General features: G+C 41.6%; 2 protein-coding genes across 2 annotated transcripts; both read right to left on the bottom strand.

Annotated features, from left to right (window-relative positions):
- Window positions 1-402: 402 nt before the first annotated feature.
- LOC139296223 (E3 ubiquitin-protein ligase TRIM63-like) lies at window positions 403-10,758 on the bottom strand. The gene is made up of 9 exons (XM_070918577.1): window positions 10,636-10,758; window positions 8,789-8,961; window positions 7,083-7,257; window positions 3,789-3,884; window positions 3,008-3,241; window positions 2,268-2,290; window positions 2,034-2,158; window positions 1,238-1,512; window positions 403-486 (listed from the first exon to the last, which is right to left on the bottom strand). The coding sequence occupies exons 1-9, from the start codon at window positions 10,753-10,755 to the stop codon at window positions 403-405; spliced, it is 1,305 nt and encodes a 434-aa protein (XP_070774678.1). The 5' UTR covers window positions 10,756-10,758.
- A 2,275-nt stretch (window positions 10,759-13,033) lies between these two features.
- On the bottom strand, window positions 13,034-14,891 carry LOC139296710 (dnaJ homolog subfamily C member 5-like). Its single transcript, XM_070919190.1, has 4 exons — window positions 14,785-14,891; window positions 14,364-14,577; window positions 13,578-13,752; window positions 13,034-13,131 (listed from the first exon to the last, which is right to left on the bottom strand). Exons 1-4 carry the CDS (start codon window positions 14,889-14,891, stop codon window positions 13,034-13,036), a joined length of 594 nt encoding a protein of 197 aa, XP_070775291.1.
- Between the last annotated feature and the right edge of the window lie 7,874 nt (window positions 14,892-22,765).

The following is a 22,765-nucleotide window of genomic DNA, read 5'->3' as shown; positions in this document are numbered from 1 at the left end:
GTCACCTTCTCTTCACCTGAGAAAAACAACACAGTTTCGGGTGGAGTTTCCCTTTAAAGCAGACAGTTGGAAGAAAACCAGTTTCATAATAAAACAATAATTTATTTGACATTTTAACAGAATACATTTTTTATTACGTTTTTGTGTTGAAACGACAACCTTTAAAAAAAAAAATCCTTTGAGAATATTGGACTGGTGGAAGAATATGTCATATTAAAAAAGTAATTTTAGGCATTTTGTAAATGACATTCCCTCCATAATGTCCATTAATAAATACTAACAGACTGTATGTTACTGCAGTTATTGACATTAAAATAATGTAAAATCGTGTGAAAATGTACTAAAGTCTGGCAGAGAAGAGTGAGTCAGAGTGATCCAGGTCCTGGACTGGTGTCACTGGCTTTACTTCTGGTTGAGCCAGCTGAAGGAGAAGACATGTTTAGGTCCGTCTTTGTCCTCCGACTCATTCTGCTGATCAGACTGAACCTACAGAAGAAGAAGAAGAAGAGGCATTGTTTATTATTGTTTTCTATATCATTTTTCATATTTAATATGTGTGAAATATAAAAAACAGAAAGTAAACCTGCTGTATTGTTCATGCAGTAACGCTGCAATTGCGTCTGTTTGTGGTAATTAATTACAAATGAGTTTGGTGACATGCGTCAGTAACGGACAGGTTTATTTCTACCTGATGTTGAGGCCCCTGTGTTAAAAACTAGTTATAATAGCTTTAATAGTGAGTTAATATTTTGCTTACATGGTGCATATTGCTAAATAAATGTGTGTGTTTTCTGTGCTGCATAAAGAGCTGTGTAATATGAGTTATTAAAACAGTGTTCTGAGTTTGATGAGCAAGGAGCTGTTGGAGTCTGTATGAGTTATAAGTTTTATGACTGAAGAGATCAATTAAACCCGAGAACAGATCATTTGTTCATTATTCATATTTGTTTATGCTGCCTGTAATTTTCCATCACATGGAGACAGACATGTCTATATTGTTTTAAAATGTAATGAACTGAACCAAATCAACACCGTCTCATTAGCACCTGATAAGAAATAATTAGGGGACTCTAAAATGAAGTGTTACCAAAGCTTTCACATGTGACATGAAAGTCAAAAGCAACAGTTATCCAGAATCCTGAACCCCACAGCACATGGGTAACCTCAGCTGACAGTAACAACACTGAGGATTATCAGATTTCCCAGCAGCACCTGAATGCAGCATGTGATGTAATACCTGAGGGGTGGGGCTGGCAGTGGGGAGGGGCGGGGCCAGACTGGTTGATGAGGGGGCGGGGCTTTTGGTCGGTAATGTGGTGGTGGGCGGAGCCTCTGAGGGTCTCTGAGGGGGCGGAGCTGAGAGCTGAACACCTGCAGGCTGAACCGGAGACAAAGGAGGCTGCTGATTGGCTAAGAGTCCCGCAGCGTGCTGCTGCGGCTCAGCTCGACTTCCTGCTGTTGTTCCTCTGACCTCCACTACTTCGTCTTCCTCATCCTCATCATCTTCATCAACTGAAGAGACAACACAGTGTACAGTGCGCATAATGATAGTAGCTCATGCTGAGACTTTAGTGTACACTATACTGAATCATAACAGCTCCATGCTACTACTTTAGCATATTGCATGATAACATATCAACATACTAACATATTAGCTTACATTATCCTTAATGATAGTAGCTCTATGCTAATACATTAGCATGTTCCATAATAACACATGACAGTAGCTCAAAGCTAATACTTTAGCATACACTGTAGGTCAATAATAGTAGGTTACAGCTAACACTTTTGGCAAACATTACATTGAATGATAGTAGTTCCATGCTAACACTTTAGCATACACTTTACCCACTTATAGTAGTTAAATGCTGCAATCAACTACTGTATATTATATAATACACTGAATGATAGAATCCCCCATGCTAACACTTAGCATGAATTGACACAGCCAAAGATCTCCTGAGTTTATCTGTATGATTTAGGTGTCTTGTCTCTGATTGAACGGTCACATGAAGACTTCCTGAGTTTCTTACCTTTGATGAAGTCAACGTTCATCAGCGCTCTCCTCTCACGATCAAAGTTAGCTGTGAAGTGCTCCATTTTCTCATAGCCTTGTTGGACTTTATCCAGGTGAGACGTGTTGGTGCCCTCAACGATCCTGATGATGAAACATGAACACTTTAATAACACTTCCTGTTAACAACGCAGAGGAGATTTTATTATAGAATAACATACAGTCACATGTTGTTGTTAGGACAGATACTCACTTCTGTAGCAGAGGTTTGGTGGTCTGTGGGAGGAGAGAGGACAGTTAGGCTACTGCTGACCTAAGTGTTATTTTCCCTCATACATGGATCATTGAGTTACTCTGTCATTTTTTTAGTTTTTAAAAACCTGGTAAAGAGCAGCTTATTAACACGTGTGTTTTTAGACGGGAACCTGCACGGTATTGTTGTAATGATTGGAGCTCCATGATAACACTTAATCTTCATCATACTGACTGACAGAACACAGTGACAGCAGTTCAAAGCTAACACTTTGGCATACGCTATATTGAGTGACAGTAGCTCAATGCTAAAACATTAGCAAACATCATATAGAGTGATTGTAATTGCTGCCTCTATGCTAACACTGTCAACATACACTACATTCAGTGAAGTAGTTTCATGCTGACACTTACACTGTATTGAGGGATTCTAGCTCAATGCTAACACATTAGCACACTAGTACATTAGCATACATTGTGTTGAATGATAGTATCTCCATGCTAATACTTAATCACTTAATCTCAGTACTCTATAACAGTAGTTCAAAGTTAACACTTTAGCAAACATTATATAGAGTGATTGTAGCTCCATGCTAACACATTAGCACACTAGAACTTTAGTAAACACAATGTTGAATGATAGTAGCCTGCGTGCTAACGCCTTGGCATCCACTATATTGAGTGATAGCAGCCTGTTTGATTTTAATACTTTTAAATCGCCTCGGTGTGTTCATGGTTCACCTGCAGGAACACGGCCATCTCGGACTCGTCCAGGGTCTGAATGGCGGTCTCCAGCAGCTTGGCTGTGTTCTCCAGGTGTTCGGTGTGCTTCCTCTTCAGACCTCTGATGTAGTCGAGTTTCTCCTCCTGCTCGGAGTTTATCCTCAGAGTCATCTCACCTTTCCTCTCCTCAAGCAGAGCGAACAGGTGATCAAACGTCTCGCACACCTTTGATTTCTGTCTGCGTCCGTTCTCCTGAAAACGCGCAGATTCATTAACAAAACCTCAGGTAAACCAGGTGCGCAGCAGGTGGAAGTTAAACCTGCTATAACGTTATATCAAAACCTTTTAAGTTGATAAATGTAGAATTTATGTTGATTGTATGTTCATACAATATTCAGTTTACAGGGGAACGACACAGCCTTCTTCAGTGTGTACACGAGAAGAACAAATATGGCTCCAGTATTATATAAAATATCATATAAAACGGCTACATTTATATAAAAAGCTCTTTCCAAGGTTTTGCTACGCACACACGAGCTACCACGCAGGGTGCTGGCCAACCATCAGGAGCAGTGTGTTGACCAAGGACACTTCGACATGTGGATAGGGGGAGGTGGGGATCGAACCACCATAAAAACTTTACATAAACAAATACTAATAATACCAGCTACAATAAAAATAGAAGACATTAATGGGGGGGGGGGGCTGCAGATTCAGCTGATAATTCTCTGTAGCTTATAGCCTCTTTAAATATAGTTGAGTTAGTAAATTTATAAGTGTTGATGGTTGATGAACTCACGTCAACGGCTCTGCAGGTTTCCTCCAGCTGACTGATGACGGCGTGAATCCTCTCATTGTTCCCAACTAACATGGAGATACAGTCAGTCAACTCCGCCTACACACACACACACACACACACATTTTAAATGCTTTATATACACCACTAAAACATTTACAGAGGTTATGTAACTTCTTGGACACTGCACTCATTGGTGGAGAGAACGCCTCTCATGTTTCTGTACAGTCAGTCTTTCAAAGAAGCTGATTGGTTGGTGTCTGTGCGCCCTCTAGTGGTCCAACAGCCTCATGGAGTCTGAGAACCTGAGGGTGGCGGACTCCAACAGACTAAACAAACTGATCCGCAAGGCCAGTGACGTTGTGGGGGTGGAGCTGGACTCTCTGACGGTGGTATCAGAGAGGAGGATGCTGTCCAAGCTGCAGGGCATCTTGGACAATGTCTCACATCCTCTCCATGACGTACTGGTCGGACACAAGAGCAGCTTCAGTGGGAGACTCATTCCTCCCAAATGTACAACAGAGCGACACAGGAAATCATTCCTGCCTGTGGCCATCAAACTGTTCAACTCCTCCCTCTGAGTGTCAGAAGAAGAGACTGGAAACCTGGACCTACTTCACCTGTTCATATACTACCTCATTATTTATTCTTTAAATGTTTCAGTGTAATACATATATAGTCATACACAACATATATATATATATATATATATACAGTCATGGAAAAAATTATTAGACCACCCTTGTTTTCTTCAATTTCTTGTTCATTTTAATGCCTGGTACCACTAAAGGTATATTACCTGAAGAATACAATGAACACGACAAAAAATGCAGCTGATTACATAATACTTTATGTCCTATTTGACATGCTTAAGCTTAATTGTATTCCCAGGGTATATAAGAGGCCATTTCATGTCATAAGCAGCACTGCACATGCAAAGGCCTGGAGTGGTTTCCTGCTTACATTCAAGCCGTAGCACAACTCAGAAGTTGTCAGCTCTCACATAATGCCTAAAACAAAAGAATTATGTGAAGCCACAAAGGCAGCCATCTTGGCACTGCTGGAAATTGGCATGAGTGAGAGACAGGTAGCCAAAAACTGAAGATCTCCAAGACAGCCGTTCATTACACCAAGAAAAAACAAGCCGAACATGGTACTACCAAATTGCTAGCTGGTCGAGGCAGGAAACGTCTTTCTACCCCACGAGATGACCGTGCACTCATCCGTTCCTGTGTCAGGAATCGTCGTCAGACCTCCAGGGACCTTAAAAATGAGTGGGCACTGTCAAGAAATGTGACTTGTTCGGCAAGGACAGTTCGAAACCGACTTCTTGAAGCTGGTCTGAAGTCACACAGGGCACGGAAGAAGCCCTTCATCAACGAAAGGCAGAGGAAGGCCCGGTTACTCTTTGCTAGAGATCACAAGGATTGGACTGTTGATGATTGGGCTAAGGTTCTCTTCAGTGATGAATCCAATTTTGAGTTGATGCCCACTCCAGCCAACTTACTGGTTAGGAGGAAGCCTGGAGAAGCCTACAAACCAGACTGTCTTGCCCCTACAGTAAAACATGGGGGTGGATCAGTGATGATCTGGGGTTGTTTCAGTATGGGTGGAACAGGGCAAATGCAATTGTGTGAAGGGCGAATGAACCAGGTCATGTACAGGGCTACTCTTGAAAACAGTCTTCTTCCATCAGCTGGAAAACTCTTTCCTGCCTCGAATGACTGGATTTTCCAACAAGACAATGCCCCTTGCCACACGGCAAGGTCAGTTAAAGCCTGGATGGAGAACCAGAACATTCGAACCATGCCTTGGCCTGCTCAATCACCAGATCTAAATCCAATGGAAAAGCTGTGGAAAATCATCAAACTCAAAATGGAGAACCACAAGCCCAAAAACAAAGCAAATTTGTTCAATTTGTGCAACAGGAATGGGCTGCTGTGACAGCAGAACAATGTCAGAAGCTGGTGGAGAGCATGCCAAGACGCATGGCTGCAGTCATCAAAAACAATGGTTATGCAATCAAGTACTAACTCCTGTGTGTATCATGTGACTAAAACAGACAGAAAAGAAAACATGGAATGCCTAAAAGCACTGTTTTTGGCAGTACAATGCCAAAGCTATTGATGTAAGAACTTAAGTGATTTTGGTTATTATCAAGAAAACCATAGAAAATGGCTAGATATCAGCTCTTAAATTAAACTCTTATGAGCTATTTTTGTTGTTATCATTATATTTGTCCAAACAAATGTACCTTTAGTGGTACCAGGCATTAAAATGAACAAGAAATTGAAGAAAACAAGGGTGGTCTAATAATTTTTTCCATGACTGTATATATATATATATATATATATATATATATATATATATATATATACATACATATGCATTGTTATTGTATATATTTATTTCTTTATTTTTCACTTAAATACTGTAAACGTATATTTTTATTTTCTATTTCTTATTTTTATATTTTGCACATACTTCTTGCACTAAATTAATGCTACTTTCTACTCTTGAATGGGAGCACCAGTACTGTACAATTTCCCCCCGGGGATCAATAAAGTATTTCTGATTCTGATTCTGAACCTGCTACCTGACTGTCTCATATGGTCACTTCAGTCTAATGTACATGTAGCATCTTAATGCTAACCAAAGAAATCTGCAAGCTCTTTTATTTACTCAGGCAGGTGCGTCTGGCCCAAACACCAACCTCCTTAAAGGGCCAGGAGTGCTCAATAACTACACCTGTCTGTGGTGTAAACCTGTCTGTGGTGTGAACCTGTCTGTGGTATGAACCTGTCTGTGACATGAACCTGTCTGTGGTATGAACCTGTCTGTGGTGTAAACCTGTCTGTAGTATGAACATGAACCTGTCTGTGGTATGAACCTGTCTGTGGTGTAAACCTGTCTGTGGTATGAACCTGTCTGTGACATGAACCTGTCTGTGGTATGAACCTGTCTGTGGTATGAACCTGTCTGTGGTGTAAACCTGTCTGTAGTATGAACATGAACCTGTCTGTGACATGAACCTGTCTGTGGTATGAACCTGTCTGTGGTGTAAACCTGTCTGTAGTATGAACATGAACCTGTCTGTGGTATGAACCTGTCTGTGGTGTAAACCTGTCTGTGGTATGAACCTGTCTGGTGTAAACCTGTCTGTGGTATGAACCTGTCTGTGACATGAACCTGTCTGTGGTGTAAACCTGTCTGTAGTATGAACATGAACCTGTCTGTGACATGAACCTGTCTGTGGTATGAACTTGTCTGTGGTGACGTGGTGTGAGACAGTGTCACCTTCTGTGTGTGGAAGACATTGTCCAGCGGAGCGACTTCACAGTCTTTATGAGCTCCAAACACTTTACAGAGAGAACAGGTGGGAACGCTGCAGGTGACACAGTAGATGTTGATCTTCTCTTCTTCATGATCCTCACACATCGGCTGATCTTGCTTCTGCTCAGGGTCCGGTCTACTGCTCAGAGAGACAGACAGGCAGGGGGAGACAGAGAGAGCAAGACAGGGAGAGAGAGAGAGATCAATTATGAATCTATTATTAATTATTAATTTGACAAAGACAGTGCTCACTGAACAAAAAATAAATATTGTAAAGGATTCAGAGTTTGTCTAGAAGGCACCTTTTTATCTATTTTCCAGATGTTAAAAGTGCACCATAAGAATATAATAAAACTACATATCTTATATAATGTAATATATGTCACGCACAAGATAAACAATGAATACAGTTTAATGGCATCAAGTCATTTTACAAAAAGCAGAAACTCGACAGCTGAAACGTTTCAGCACCATTTGTCCTGAACATGTTTATCAGCTCGTCTTTCATTACTGAAATACTTGAGCTACTGGCCTACATTTAAAAATAGAGCCAGGGTCTGTCTGAGAGTCACAGCTAACAGCTAACAGCTAATAGCTAACACACACACACCTGTCACCTTCATCAGAGTCCTGACCCACTGTAAACATCCTGTTGGCCTACAGTCAAACATAGAGATCAGTTTCATCTCTGTGTGCTCAGTACATATTAGCCTAGCTTAGCACAAAGGCTGGGACCTAGAAGCTAACTCTAATTTAACAAGAAGTAGAGGCTAACTCTCAGCTGGTAAGTTTGAAAACATCCAATCACAGAGTGACTGACTACTGAAAACGGAAAACATGTCATTGTTGTAGTTGTTGTTGTTATTGTTGTTGTTGCTGGTATTGTTGTGATTGTTGTTGTTGGTGTTGTTATTATTGTTGTTGTTGGTATTATTGTTGTTGCTGGTATTGTTGTAGTTGTTGTTGGTATTGTTGTTCTTGTTGCTGCTGGTATTGTTGTGATTGTTGTTGTTGTTGGTGGTGTTGTTGTTAGTATTGTTGCTGTTGTTGCTGGTATTGTTGTAGTTGTTGTTGGTAGTATTGTTGTGAGTGTTGTGATTATTGTTGTTGGTGTTGTTACTGGAATTGTTGTTACTGGAATTGTTGTTATTGTTGTTGGTATTGTTGTTGTTGGTATTGTTGTTCTTGTTGTTGTTGCTGGTGTTGGTGATGGTATTGTTGTTGTTGTTGTTGGTATTGTTGCTGTTGTTGCTGGTATTGTTGTTGTAGTTGTTGTTGGTAGTATTGTTGTGATTGTTGTTGTTGCTGGTGTTGGTGGTGTTGTTGTTGTTGTTGTTGCTGGTATTGTTGTGATTGTTGTTGTTGCGATTGTTATTGTTGGTGTTGTTGTTATTGTTGTTGTTATTATTCTTATTGTGGCTGGTATTGTTGTGATGGTTGTTGTTATTGTTGGTATTGTTGCGATTATTGTTGTTGTGGCTGGTATTGTTGGTGTTATAGCCAAATCACAACCAAAGTCATCTCATTACACATACATATAGAGCAGGTTGAGACCGACTCTTTATAATGTTATTACAAGCAGACAAGCAGTGTGTGCACAGGTGTGTACCAGTGTGTGTGTATAGGTGTGTGTACAGGTGTGTGTGCAGGTGTGCACAGGTGTGTGTTACCTGCTGTTTCCCTGCTTGTACATGTCGATGATGTTCTCCACCAGCAGGTTCCTCTGCAGTCCGTACACTCCGTGTCGATCCAGAACCACCTCATGTCGGCAGGATGGGCAGCGGAAACGACCGCCGGACGTCAGCGTGGAGCTGCTCCTCGCTGACAGGTAGGGATTGGACGCCTGCAAGGGGGCGGGGCATCACACAGGTAGAGGAGTTTATAACAGGAACGCTGAATATGACTGATTAACTTAAATAAATAAACTTGCTGATTTTATTTGAAGTCAAACTTTATTTATTTAAAGTGTGAATCACACAAAGAGTCTCAGACACATACCTGTCAGACCTGCTCTGAAAAAATAAGGTGAAACATTATGAGACAGTTAGTCCAAACTTAGCTTTACTTCACTGTCTCATCATTTTGACTAGAAAGTCATAATTTCAACGTTTCATAAATTTGATTTATTGTCTCTTAATGCCTAAGCATAAGTATTTAGTCATGTTTTCTTTATTTTTTCTTTTCCTGGTGAAAACAGTTTTCGACTAGTTTGACTTCTGGAATTGAAAATGTCTCCTTTACAGTGAAGGCGAATGAATGTCTTTAATAAATGATGATGTATTACTTTAAAGTGTTCATGAACTCGTCATCATGATGTAACGGCTGTAGAATAATGACACCATCAGTGTTTAGACTGGTTCCCTATAAGCCTCTCTGTCACTGTGCAGGTCTGTGCAGGTCCACCGGGGACGATCTCCCGGGAGACTGAAGGCTCCATTCACGGCACAAAGCTGCTGTAAAACCCTCTAGGACTCCAGAGGGTTAATTCTTTCTACGAGATCAAAGGAACAAAACCTGCCTACTTATTAACACTGCCGGCTGTTCTCTGCCTTCATCACAGCTCTGAGATCAGGGTCTCTAGTTCAGATTGGGATTCTTATGTTTGTTTCTGGCTTTGGACAGCAGCCAGGCTGCTCGTGGTAGTTACTTTAAACCATGTTATGACTCAATATAACATGATGACACTTTCACTTTACCTCCTCAGTGAACATGCTTCTCTCCTATCTCTTATTTCCAAAGTGCTGCTGATCGTTTCTTCACAGGTATTTGGAAACAGTGTCCCGTCTTGTTGGTAGCTGCTCAGCTCTGAGGACAACGGGAACCATCCCGGGTTGAAAAGATGCCTGTTGCCAGTTTAACTGTACTACTACTACTGCTATACTATATTTTGATGCTAATACTTTTTTAACTTATACTATTAACTTATACTATTTTTACTTAAGAAAGATCTTGTAGGACTTTTAGTGAAGACAAAGCTGTGAGTACTTCTTCCTCCACTGGTTATTTCACTCTTTGTCTCTCTGAAACTAATTAAGTCAAAGACTAAGAGGTCAGCCTAAAGACCTGCAGGGACCATCTGATTCTGTTTATATTGAACCTTTCAGTTTAGACCCAGGCACCTGAACACAACACGTCTTCATGCTGTGGAGTTGATGACCTGCAGAGGATTAAAGAAGTCTTCTGAGTAGTAAGTCATTATCCTCAATAAGAAGATATAAAACATAAATAGATGGTTGTTTCTTCAGATGTCGGAGTGTCCTTGAACGCACCAACAAGGAGATTTTTAAAACAATCCCTGCTGGTGTTTTAACAGCTTCAGCACATGATCAACAGAACTTTGACCAAAACAATACAGGTGAGCGCTGCAGGTGAAACCAACAAACCTCAAAGATCCTCAACAAGTTTCCTCTGAAGCAGCTTTCCGACCAGAACACTCTCAGCTGAGGTTCAGAGGAGGAAGCTGCTGTCTCTTTTTGGCGGGGACAGACCTGTTGTCCTCACCTGTGTGCGTCCTCACCTGGAAGACGTCATTGGCACACTTGCGGCAGAGGTTGTGTTGGCAGGGCAGGATGACCACCGGCTTGGTGAACATCTCCAGGCAGATGGGACAGATGAGCTGCTTCTCCAGACTCTCCATGATGTTGAGTGTGGGTGAGGACCCGGGGGAGACAGCCGTCACCCGGACAGGACGGGGGAGGACGGGGAGGTCTCAGAGAATAATCTAAACTAAAGAAATACAGAAGAAGAAGAAGCAGAGAGGAGTGTTGGAGGCCTGTGGACTGCAGAGTGATCAGCACTCAAGTCTGTTTTTAGACAGACAGACGTCAGCCGTTGCCGTGCCGACATGCCCTTATATGTCAAAGGTCAGGAGGAGGCATGACAGGGCAGAGGGGGAGGAGGAGGGGGAGGAGGAAGGGTTTATTAAAGGGACAGTCCACAGTATTAGAGCAGGAGGGGGGAGCTGAGGAGGCTGTAGCGCCCCCTGTTGGTCAGAGTGTTCACAGTTCATCAAGTAGGAGAAAGTGTCTGATAAAGAGTCTATAAGCACGAATGAATGGATTAATAAATGGTTCATAAATCATTACTAAAGCTTTATTGATCAGTTATAAGCCATTAATAAGAGAAACGTTTGGGCTGGAGGAGGATTGTCCACAACCTGGCGACCCAAGAGTTGTTCTTATTAGCAGCTTATGAATAATTAGTAAATTATTTCTTAATGAAGCCATTAATAAGTGCTTATGAAGCCTTTCTGAAGACTGTCAGGTGTCCACGTGGACACATGTTGTGTATGTTCTGTCATGATATTCAGGTTAAATACAGTTTGACTGCTGATTACAGATGAACTAATGTTAATATTTGCAACTATTCTGCCTTTAACGGTTCAAACTCGGGAACATGTACGAGCTGTGAGGCCGATCCTGATTGAGTTCATTCACTCAATAAATCAAGTTTTAAAGAGACAGAATCATTCACAGACTTCCCAGCATGCATTGCTTGACAGTGAAAACTCCTGCTTGTTTCTTCTCATCACAATGAAAACAATGTGTTGAGTTCAGCTTCTCATGATGTCGCTGTTTGAACTCTTCATGATAAATAAAGTTGTGACATTTCAAACTGAGAACATGTAACTGGAAAACATCTGAACAGCTGATTCAACTTCCATGTCTTCAGTTTATTGAAGCTGTTAATTTAACTCCGTAGGTTTTATATTTGATTACAGATTGTTTTATAGATCATTGGAACATGTCCTCCATGTTTCCTTCTGTGTGAAATATATTCAGCGTTTATCTGAAGTTAATATGAAGATTCATCAGTTAAGTTATTTTATATATTACTCATATTTTATATGATGTAATACTTAGAGTGCTCTACATTATAGAGGGACACGTTGTACTTTATATTACTTCACATTGAGAAGCTACTTTACAGATGAAGATTGAAGCAGGTTTCCAGCCTCTGAAAGTCAGTGTGTAGTTGAGGCCTGCTGTCAGTTCAACCTCTAAACTTCTTACTTTGTTTTATTTAAATACCAGTTTGAAGTCCAAGGAGCCCAACTTAAATACTAAATGCACTAAACCTGGTTAAAAGAGAACATTTTAAATGCTCTCAGGGTTTTGTTTTTTTGTGCTATATTTTGTCTGTATGAGCGGCGCCCCCTGCAGGACAGGAGGCTGTTCACTGGAGCTGGACTGAACTCATGGCATCGTCAATGTCTTGTTAATGCTGACATAACGAAACAGACGAGGGTGACATCATCACAGGTGTCGTAACCAGGTTTATTTTCCAAACTGACTTCAGTTCAGCAGTCGAGCTTCAGACACAAACACATGAAGAACAGGAAGCGACAACGCGTGTTGAGGAGATTTATATCCATGTTTATAGTCTAAGTTTATCAAATATTGAATTATAACCTTCATTAGTGTGTGATCCTGCTGTTTTAAGCTCCGTCTCTCCTACGCCACTCATTGACTCAACATCAAACAACCAATCAGAGCGTGACTTCCTGCACTGCACTTTAGATGAGAATCTATGGAGGCCCAGATGTACCAAAACCAGATCAAATATATTTTGTTGTGGATCTTGTTCCCCCAAAGATATTATACAACATGCGGATATAGATCTTTTCTGCACAAGATAAAAAAATATAATTTGGGGGGATTTGGGGGCTCTGTAGAAATCATTATTGTGGTATCGGTAGTGGAAACGTGGAACACCGGAGCTCAGACTGTTGCTTCAACATCAATTCGACTAAATCAGGTTTGAATTTCCCCGTTTGTTCTGACAGTTTGTTGATTGAATGTGTTTCTAGTTTCTGTTGATGAACTGATCCACCTGATGTGGTCCTTCAGGTTCAGGTCTGATAAATGTTGTCTCAAAGTTAAATGACTATTTCAGATGGATCATTTAAGCAGGTTTCATGTGTAAGTATCTCCGTATCTGCGGCGTCCGTCAGTGATCAGCTGAGTTTTCTCGCTGGCGTTCGTCGGCTGCTGAACGATCGGAGTTTCAGCGTCTGCAGAGAAACAAACACGAAGTCACTGATAGAAAACAATCAGCTTTAAAGCCTTCAGGGCTGCACGAGTGACTGAGGAGACACATCCAGAGATTTAACAGGTTCATCAGGTTTGGACAAATTAATAGAAACATTCATGGACGAATATGTTGAGGGGTAAGAACACCTTAAAGTGTAACATTCATTCACTTATTTATTTAATGTTTGTTTTCATAGGGACAGGTATTTAGCATTAACCAATGCAACGTACCACAACATTTATTGCCCAAGCTGCTTCACATGTACCCCCACAGTAACATTATAATAAACAAGAAATGTTAATAAATAAACAATGCTTAATAACTGATGTTTATTGATGTTTAAGCTGTTTGGTTTTCTGATGATGAGGCTCAGCTTGAAGAGACGAAAGAGGAAGAAAAAGGACTCAGAACATCCTGTGGTCTCACCATTGTCGGGATCGTTGCGTATCTCCTCCTCCAGGTCATCGGGGGAGACGTAGTCTGGCTCCGCCCCCTCACCTGTAGGTGTCGGCTTGAGTTTCCCACAACAGCAGTTACAGCAGCAGCAGAGACAGCAGCAGCAGTAACATCCGGTCAGGATCCCACAGACCAGGAACAGACCCTGGGAGATGAATAGGAGATCCATCAGAATTCAGTAGACCATCACTGAGACCCGAAAACCAAAGACAACCTGCCACCTTGATGGTCACATAAAGATATTCTACTGTCCGCCCCACAATGCACTGCTCCGCATGTTATGGTTGATGAGCCATCAGCGGTGACGCAGCATGATGATGATGATCAGTCTCTACAGAGGGAGAAGTGAACGAGCGAGCGAGGGACAGATTTTCAGACACAGCTGTTGTGATTGAGGAGCCCAGCTTAGTTCACTTAGTCACCATGTCCGATTCATTTGTGGTGGCCTTTAAACAATTAGTTTAATACATTTATAGATGAACTGTGAGAAGCAGTCAGGTGTCACTGCTCTCCTCTGTTGGTCCAATGAAACACTTTCAGTTTGACATGATCGCTCTGACCCCATCTAAACCTGGAAAAACCCGTCAGACCTGGAACTTGAATCTGAAAAAGACGTAGTCTCGGGAGTCTCAGAAAGAAGCTTTTACTGACAGATCAGGTGGAGTTACAGAAGCTGGTGAAACAGCAGCTACACATCCTTTAAATGTGTCCTGTTGTGTCACAGTTACGTTCACACACAGTGTAAGCCCCGCTCACCTTGGCCCACCAGGTGGACAGCATGAAGTATGTGTTGACGTTGTCTTCTCCAAACTGCTGGGCCACGTAGAGTCCCAGAGACCCGTACGAGTCGTAGATGTTCCTCTTGGTGAGGTCGGACAGGACAGCGTGAGCGCTGTTCAGCTCCTTAAACTTCTCCGCCGCCTCCGGGTTGTCCGGGTTCTTATCGGGGTGGTACCGCAACGCCAGCTTCCTGACACCACACACACAATGTTCACACACACTGCTGCTTACTGTGGTCGAAAGCTCTGGAAAAAGCTGGACCTTGAGTTAATGTTTACCTGTGTGGAATCAGTTCAGGTTCAGACAGTTTATGTGATCAAACTACAGACTGGATGAGTGAGTGTCAGCTGACTGGTCACCTGGGGCAGGTAAGTGGGCGGAGCTGTGTTGATCTTACCTGTAGGACTTCTTGATGTCGTCATGGCTGCAGCCTTTCTCCAGAGCCAGGACCTGATACAGAGACTCTCCAGAGGTGGACAAAGTTCGCTGCCTCCCGTCAGACATCCTGACACCATCACCTGTCGCAGGTGGACACCTGTCAGTCAGGACTCTGGTAACAGCATCAAACATTCAATTGGACAGCACAACAAACACATCTCAGACAGAACGAACAGTACGTTCTGTCCACCAGGGGGCGACACAGCTACAGACCGAGAGACAAACCTGACTAACAAGGAGGTGGGAAATCCACTTTTCACAAAGTCAATCAGAGTGTTTGGAAATCAACGTTTGCATCAACACTGAAGTCATAATGACAACTGGTAAACAAACATGGACGCCTCCCCTCAGACGTTCAGTGTGATTAAACACAAATTTAATGAATGTACACAATATTTTAACTCATGGAAAGTGTTGGATATTAAATAAAAAAGACATTATGAAATAATCAATGACATTGACGTAATATATAATTGAAACTCGAATCATTATCATGAAATGTTATTGTCATCATTACCGTTTTAATGGAGCCATTTTTATTTCATACTTTTTATAATTACATGTTTTATATTTCATAATTCATTATTTATTTAAACAATAAAACATTGGTTAGTTTATATTGGTTATTATGTATTTGTTAATTATTTATTTAACATTGACACTGGACTGATGCCATGAACCTGAATCTGTGTGAAAAGGCTCAAAAACATGTGAAACATATTTCATATGCAGCATGTTGACACATGGCTGAGCAGCAGATTATTATTATTATATTTCTACTATAAACGTAAAACTGCAGCTGTTGTGAATGATGAACGATTCATCATTAATCATTATACAATAACACAACTTCACACACACTCACACTCATTAAGACAGTTACAAGACATTATTACAAATATCAGCGTCCCTCAGAGGAGCGACTGATTCCAACTTTGCTCCTGTTTCTGATAATAATAGATAATTACCAGTAGTTATTAAATGTGAGCTGCAGTACATTTAGAGGTTTCCTAGATACAGATTGATTTGATTGATTTTTATAATTCTCACAGCATTTAACAGGTGAATAGTTTTATTTTCATTATTTGTCAATAAAACAAAACTGTTAAGACTTTTGATGCTATAAAAGATAGAAAAGTATAAACTGTGAGGGCGTTCACTGGTGGAGAGCTCCGGGACTCGAGAGGGCTTCTTATGATTAAAATGGAGCAAGAGAAGAAGAAACTTACACCAAACTACTGAATCACCAGCTGATCTGAACACAGTTACTCAAAGACTTGCATGCAAAAACATGCAAACAGCAAACATGAAGAATATTTCCATCCACATAAAAAACATGGAGTGTTTGAATATTTCACTCAGTGGAAACACCACCAACAAGTGTCTCCATCCTGTGAAAACCACGTATCTGTTTGGTGATACATATATTTTTAGATAAATTGAAGTATACAAAGTATTTTGGAACAATATCCAACGTAAAATCCTTAAAAACCTGGTTGAACATTTTAAATATTCACTGTCACCGAGCGTTACGTGTCTTTCAATGGACACAGGTGAGACACATGATACCTTTGATGATGTCACACAGGTTGGAAAATACATTTCTACCTGTAAAGAAAATAAAGGCTAGAGTGTTAAAGAGTTTAGTGTTTCAGAGGAGTTGGTACCTGCCTGTTGAAGCCTGTGGAAGCCTCAGAGTGTCCTGACGAAGCGTCAACCTGTTGTCTACCTGTTGTCTACCTGTTGTCTACCTGTTCAGGTGTTTGTGGTCCTACTGTGGCTGAGAAGATCTCTGACAGCCTCCATCAAACATTCAGCAGCCGCTCGGCTCAGATGACCACGAGCCGCCACGCCTGCTCAGGTTTCACAGAGACGCTCCGATGGATGCATTGTGACAGGGAGGGAGGACGCCATGACAACCAGGTGTGTGTGTGTGTGTGTGTGTGTGTTGGGGGGGGGGGGGGGGGGGCACAGAGGTGTCAGTCAAAACAGACAAACAGATAGAAATACATTGTAAACCTCTAAATTGATGTCCTTTATTTTAGTTTAATCATCACACGTATTTTTGTATTTCACAGTTTCTGAGAAAGTGCTGGTGTGACATTCAGTACGTCTTTTCGTTCTGGAGAAAAGGGAAACCACAAAGGTTTGAACGTTGCAGATCAAACCAGGAGCAGGAAGTAAGTCAGAAAAATTAGGTTTGAAGAGTTGCAGGTTTGATCCCAGCAGGACTTCTTCTGAAGCCACACTGCTCCTCAAAACCCTGAACAGGAGAAGTGGATTAGAACATGATGGAGGATGTTTTAGAGAACAAAGGAGGTGTGTTTGATTATAATAAAGGCTGAGTGTGGTCATTAAAGGGAAGGAAATACTCACAGCTGATTGACAGGATCTGGAAGCTGATTGGGTGACGCTGCGGCAGCCGACTGAGCCCTGGACCAGGTCTTTGGAGCAAAAAAAAGGAAGTAATGCCTCGCTGCCAGAAGAAATTGTTCAGGTCAGGAGCGTCCTGGGAGCCTGATGCTTCAGGTGCAGACCACATAACTGTCCACAGCTCAACTCCCGGCCTGAGAGCCTTGGTTGCATGTCATACTCCTCTTTCCACCTGTTTCCTGTCTCTGTACACTGGCTGTCAAATTATAGTTTAAAGCTTTCAATTGTTCTGGTCATGTAGAATAACTCTTCAAACACATTCCACTTCATTATCTCCAAATAAAGTACTTCGTTTTAACGGTGAATTGTTACGTACTTGGAGTTATTATATAAGAAATAAATAGGTGTTTTATTGTTTGTGTATTATTTATCATTGAATTCCACATTTCAGTTTAGCGTGTTAGCATGCTAACATCAGCCAGTTAGCAGTAAACAGAGAGTCCAGCTGAGGCTGATGAATGTCGTTAATTGCCAATTAATTTTCTGATGATCAACAACTGAATTAATTATTAATCGACGAATGCACTTGAAATAAATGTCACTACCTTGAACTGATGACACCAACATCTTCACCATGGATACAGTCATGAGTGCCAAACCCTCGATGGTGACATTCTGATAACACAGACTCGCTGTCTAAACAGGCAACATCATCCATCCAGATCAATCCGGTTCCCTGTCTCAAGTCGGCAGCACCAGTTGCTGTAACAAGACAGGAAACACAATTTCATATACATGGGGCAACAACAAAAAAGCAATATGCAATCATTGTGACCTAACGCTTACCTAGTACCTACCAATTAAAGCCGAACCTAGCCACCATTACCTAAAACTAGCCTCACAATGCTACCCTTACCTAAAGTCACTCTTGGTAATCAACATCTGCTCCACATACTGGAAGGTCAAAGCCTGGTCGTCAACAGGTTGACCCCCTGCGGTGGTCGAGCCTCTCAAACTTCAGTCGATCACCTGCTGCATGTTGGTCAAGTTCAAATCACAGCTAATGTTAGCTTCATTAGCCACCAAGGTAAATTCATATGTTGACGTGAATTTCATAAATAAAATCGACATATTACATATATGTCTAGCAGGAAGAGGGCTAATTCAGGATCGGTTTTGAACGCTTTCAAATCCCGATCTCTGCTTCTGTTGACTCGTGTTTTCGCCCCCGTCCTCCATCACTGATCCCTTTTTAACTTTGTTTTGTTCTTCGTTCAATTCTTTTCTGTTTCTCTTTGCTGTTCCTGCCCCACAATCAGCCATAACCACAAAATATAACGTGAAAATAAAATTCTCTAAAGAAAAATCTCCTCCTGCTTCCTTTTAACGGGCTAACGTGCGACTCACTGCCAAACTCTGCTGGGAAGGATAGGGGAAAGAAACATGTAGAAGCTAGGAAAAGATTTCGTGTTAAAGTCAACGGTCAACTTGAGGGTGTAACAGTGTATGATGGGAGGGGCTGCATTAAGATCACCTGTTATTGTATGGAAGTCTTGTAAGATGAGACAATGAAACTTGTACTGTACAAATAAATATGCAAAAATCTAAATTTTAAAGTCTGTGTAAAGGAAATTCAGAGGTTTGTTTCTTTTTTTAAATTATCTTTTTATTTCAGTAGAAAGTCAACATGTACAAAACATCCTACATTATACACATTGTACACTACGTTATTGAATTTTTGAAACCAAAATAAATCAAAATAAAACGAAACAAGACAAACTGACAAAGCCAAAGGGTCTGTGTGTAGCAGAGAACCAGGGGAGTTACAAATTCGTTGTCAAACTCAAAATCAAAAATCTGATCTATATGGGTTGACAAATTCAGTCCATCCTTTCCAACATTTATCAAATATGTCTGTCTTGAGTATCTCAAATGTTAATTTTTCCATTACAAAAATGTCATGCATTACATTGAACCAGTCTGCTAGTGTGGGCGGCCTTTGATCTAGCCATTTTTATGGAATTTTTTCTTTTTTTACTAGCGACCAGCATTATTTTAAATATGTATGTTTTAGAAAAGCTGAGAAGCTGTGGTGGCATCTTACCCAAATACAAGACCTGAAAACAAAAGTCCATGCTATCTCTGTTTGTCCTCCAGTAGCTGTGAATCCCAGAGCATTCCCAGAACACATGATAATGATTTGCTCTCTGAGTCCCACAGCCCTCCCTGTCGATTGTTTAAGTGTTGGCGTTCTAAAGTATCTAACCATATTTTTCCAGTTAAACTCTCTCCATGACAGCAATTTCGATTTCCATTGCTTATCTAGTGACATTAGAAAAGTTTCCTTTGCTTTCCCACTTTCCTTTTATGTAGGATGTGTTAGCTCTTAGCTCTTGAAGGCCCTTATATAGTTTAGAAATAGTTTTGATACAGTGCTCAGCTCTGTATGCTGAAATAAAAACTCTTAATATACCAGGTCCAGATATTGATTTCTCCAGATCTTCTTTATTAAGTATTTTATCAACATGATGTCTCAGCAGTAAGAATTCCCTCAGCAGTTCCCTCAAATCTTGGAAGCTTTTGAGTGAGGATTTCTCAAAGAAATCCAAGTAAATAATCAGCCCTTGCTCCTGCCATGTTCTGAAATTTGCATCCAACCTGTTTGGAGTAAAATGTGGATCATAGGCCATCCAGTGGGCTCCTTGGGCCCGAATGACTTAGACACTTTTTAAGGGTTTAATCTCAGCCGCTTGGTAATATGTTTTTAGGCACGGAAGAGCCAAACCCCCTTTGCCCCCTGGGAAGCTGGAGTGTCTTGTATCTAACTCTTGGTTTCTTCCCCTGCCACAGGAACCTCGAAATCTACTTTTCCCATTCTACAAATTTCTTATTTGGAATATTCACTGGCAAAATTTGAAACAAGTACAGCAGCCTTGGTAGAATGTTCATTTTGACTATTTCAACACGTTGATCAGTCCCAAGAAGGGTAACAGATTCCACCTGGCAAGGAAGGTTTGATAGGTCCTTTGGTATCTGCACCCCTAGATATTTCATACTATCTACCTCCCTTATGGCATATCAGAATCAGAATCAGAAATACTTTATGTGTGTAAATATGTGTGTATGTATATATATACATATTTGTAAATATATGTATTGCACTGGTGAAAAAGTCACTCAGAGGGAGGAGTTGAACAGTTTGACGGCCAAAGGCAGGAATGATTTCCTGTGGCGCTCTGTTGTGCATTTGGGAGGAATGAGTCTCTGACTGAAGGTGCTATTTGTCTCTGTCTCTATATTTGTCTCTGAAGTGCTGACTGGTTGTATATTTGAATGTTAAGAGCTGAGATTTGTGAGTGTTCAGTTTGTACCCTGACGGTGACCCAAACACCGAAAGTGTTTGCATTAATGCAGGAAGAGAGTGGGCTGGTTGTGTCAAATATACCAGGACGTCATCTGCAAATAGCGCTATCTTTCGTACTCCTGCCAGAGGAACTCCATGTATTCTATCGTTTTGCCTAATCAGTTAAACCCCATTTAAGTCTAGCATGTGCTGGTTGTGAGAGATGCGTTTCTTGCAGAAAAACAATTGCCACCTTGTCCCTTTTCATTTTCCTTTTAACTACTCTTGATGGGACTGAAAATGCCATTCACATTGCATGATACTACCTTAATTAAATCCAGTGTTACTGTATTTATTTGACAAAATCTTCTGCCCTCTCTCTATGGTAACCTTACACCTTTTGCTACACAGACAAAGAACAAAACCCCGAACTGAGTTAAAACTGTGGAACTTGGAATACAATGTTGAAAAGAATAACACAGAAGTGACTCCCTGAACTGAGGTCTTATTTGTGACCCTGTGGGAGCCGTGATGACTTGATGGCTCTGAGGGTTAACCTTCCTCCCCCACTAGGGGTGGAGGGCCCTCTGCAGAAAGGAGTGAGCGGGCTATAACATGTAGTTATAGCCCCCAATATTGCCTGGTTGACTAATCAACTAATATGCTTAACTAGGAGACAGAGTTCAGGTAGGAGGCAAAATAAGGATAAAATGTGCATACTCTCTCCTTAAGCAAGTGAACAAGTCCGGTTTTCTTGAAATGTATAGTGTTATGTCTTATATTTGAACTCACCATAACGTTATTCAGTCCCAATGCCTTTCATAGACGTTTTATTTGCCCTGGCGATGTCCATAGGAAAACAAATGTGTTTCAATCCTGCTGATTAATCAAAGTCGTTTAGGTTCTCCTAAACACATCCAGCTTCTCCTTGTATATCAAACGCGGCGCCAGTACCTCTGTCTCTTTCCTCCGGGAGGGTGTGCGCCAGGTCAGCCGCTTGATCCTCTCTATCCAGGTCTCTGGGGCTTGAACACCTTCACCGGTAAGCCCTTCGCTGCCATATCTCTGGTTGCCTCCTCCGCCGAGCAGTAGATTCAGATCTCGTCTTGGAAAAACACTCTCAACTTGGCTGGGAATGGTGTCTGAAATCGAATCTTTTTCTCCCTCAGCACCCGTTTTGCCTACGCATATTGCGTTTTTTAAGTATCTCTGGGGCATAGTCGTGGTCTACGTTCACTCGTCTCTCCTGGAAAGCAAATCCCCGTTTCTGCCAGGCCGTCTTCAGTATGTCCTCTTTGTTTCGGTGAGTTGAAAATTTGACCACTATCGATCTTGGCGGTGCATCTCTGGGCGGCCGGGGACCCAGTGCGCGGTGGGCTCTTTCTATCTTCAGGTCTGAGGAAGGTGGAAGCTCCAGGTTCTCTTTCAGTAATGTCTCAACAAAAGAAATCATAGAGGGAGAGTTTTCTTCCACCCCTTCACAGACCCCATGGATCCTAATGTTGTCTCTTCTGGATCGACCCTCCTGGTCCGTTAACCTTGCATCCAGGTGGGTCTGCAGCTTTAGTAACTCCGACAATGCGTCCTCCATGCCTTGCATTCTCTCTTCTGCTTCTGAAATCCTTCCTCCGGCCTCATCAATCCTATTATTTGTTTTATTAATTTCTTCCTTGATTCCCCTCAGCGTTTCACTGTTTTCTTGGCAAAAGTCTCTCAGCTCTTGAAGAATCACGTCCAAGTTCGCCATGCTTTCTGTCGCCTGCTGCTCCTCTGTGGCTAACTGGCTAATGCTAGCTCTACGCCGGTCCGCAAGGGATTTGTCATTTACGTTGTGCTGTCCGGGTTCTTTACCGTGGATTGCTTTCTTCTGCTGGCTGCTAGGCATATTAAGCGCCCTACTATGACTTTGTTGAAATCTGAAAACAGTATTTGGCCAAGTTACAGGGGCTTTGGGTAATAATTGGGGGAGCTGTTGAGTTAGGCTGCTACCTGCATGGCTGCTCAACGGGAAGTCTCATCCAGAGGTTTGTTTCTAAACATATTAAAACGGTACTGAATTTTGTGTTCAGGATTTTTTGAGCGGGTCTGAAATCATTTCTTGATGACGCACTGAGTATGACCCCTCCCCTGACACTGTATAAACTCTCGTGCTACTGGGTTAGCTCCGTCAGCTCTGTTAGCTCACTGAGTGTCCGTCGCTGAGCAGTGGCTTTCACTTGTTCTT

Source organism: Enoplosus armatus, chromosome 14, assembly GCF_043641665.1.
Source record: "Enoplosus armatus isolate fEnoArm2 chromosome 14, fEnoArm2.hap1, whole genome shotgun sequence".
Lineage (NCBI taxonomy): Eukaryota > Metazoa > Chordata > Actinopteri > Centrarchiformes > Enoplosidae > Enoplosus > Enoplosus armatus.
This window is presented reverse-complemented; position numbering and strand designations above follow the sequence as displayed.

Coding starts and splice junctions, on each gene's coding strand:
- LOC139296710 (XM_070919190.1), bottom strand. CDS start 14,891: ATGTCTGACGGGAGGCAGCGAACTTTGTCCACCTCTGGAGAGTCTCTG. Junction 13,753..14,363: donor TGTCCACCTGGTGGGCCAAG/GTGAGCGGGGCT, acceptor TTCATCTCCCAG/GGTCTGTTCCTGGTCTGTGG. Junction 13,132..13,577: donor ACGCAACGATCCCGACAATG/GTGAGACCACAG, acceptor GTTTCTCTGCAG/ACGCTGAAACTCCGATCGTT.
- LOC139296223 (XM_070918577.1), bottom strand. CDS start 10,755: ATGGAGAGTCTGGAGAAGCAGCTCATCTGTCCCATCTGCCTGGAGATG. Junction 3,885..7,082: donor ATGTCTTCCACACACAGAAG/GTGACACTGTCT, acceptor GTGTGTGTGTAG/GCGGAGTTGACTGACTGTAT. Junction 2,291..3,007: donor AGATGGCCGTGTTCCTGCAG/GTGAACCATGAA, acceptor CTCCTCCCACAG/ACCACCAAACCTCTGCTACA.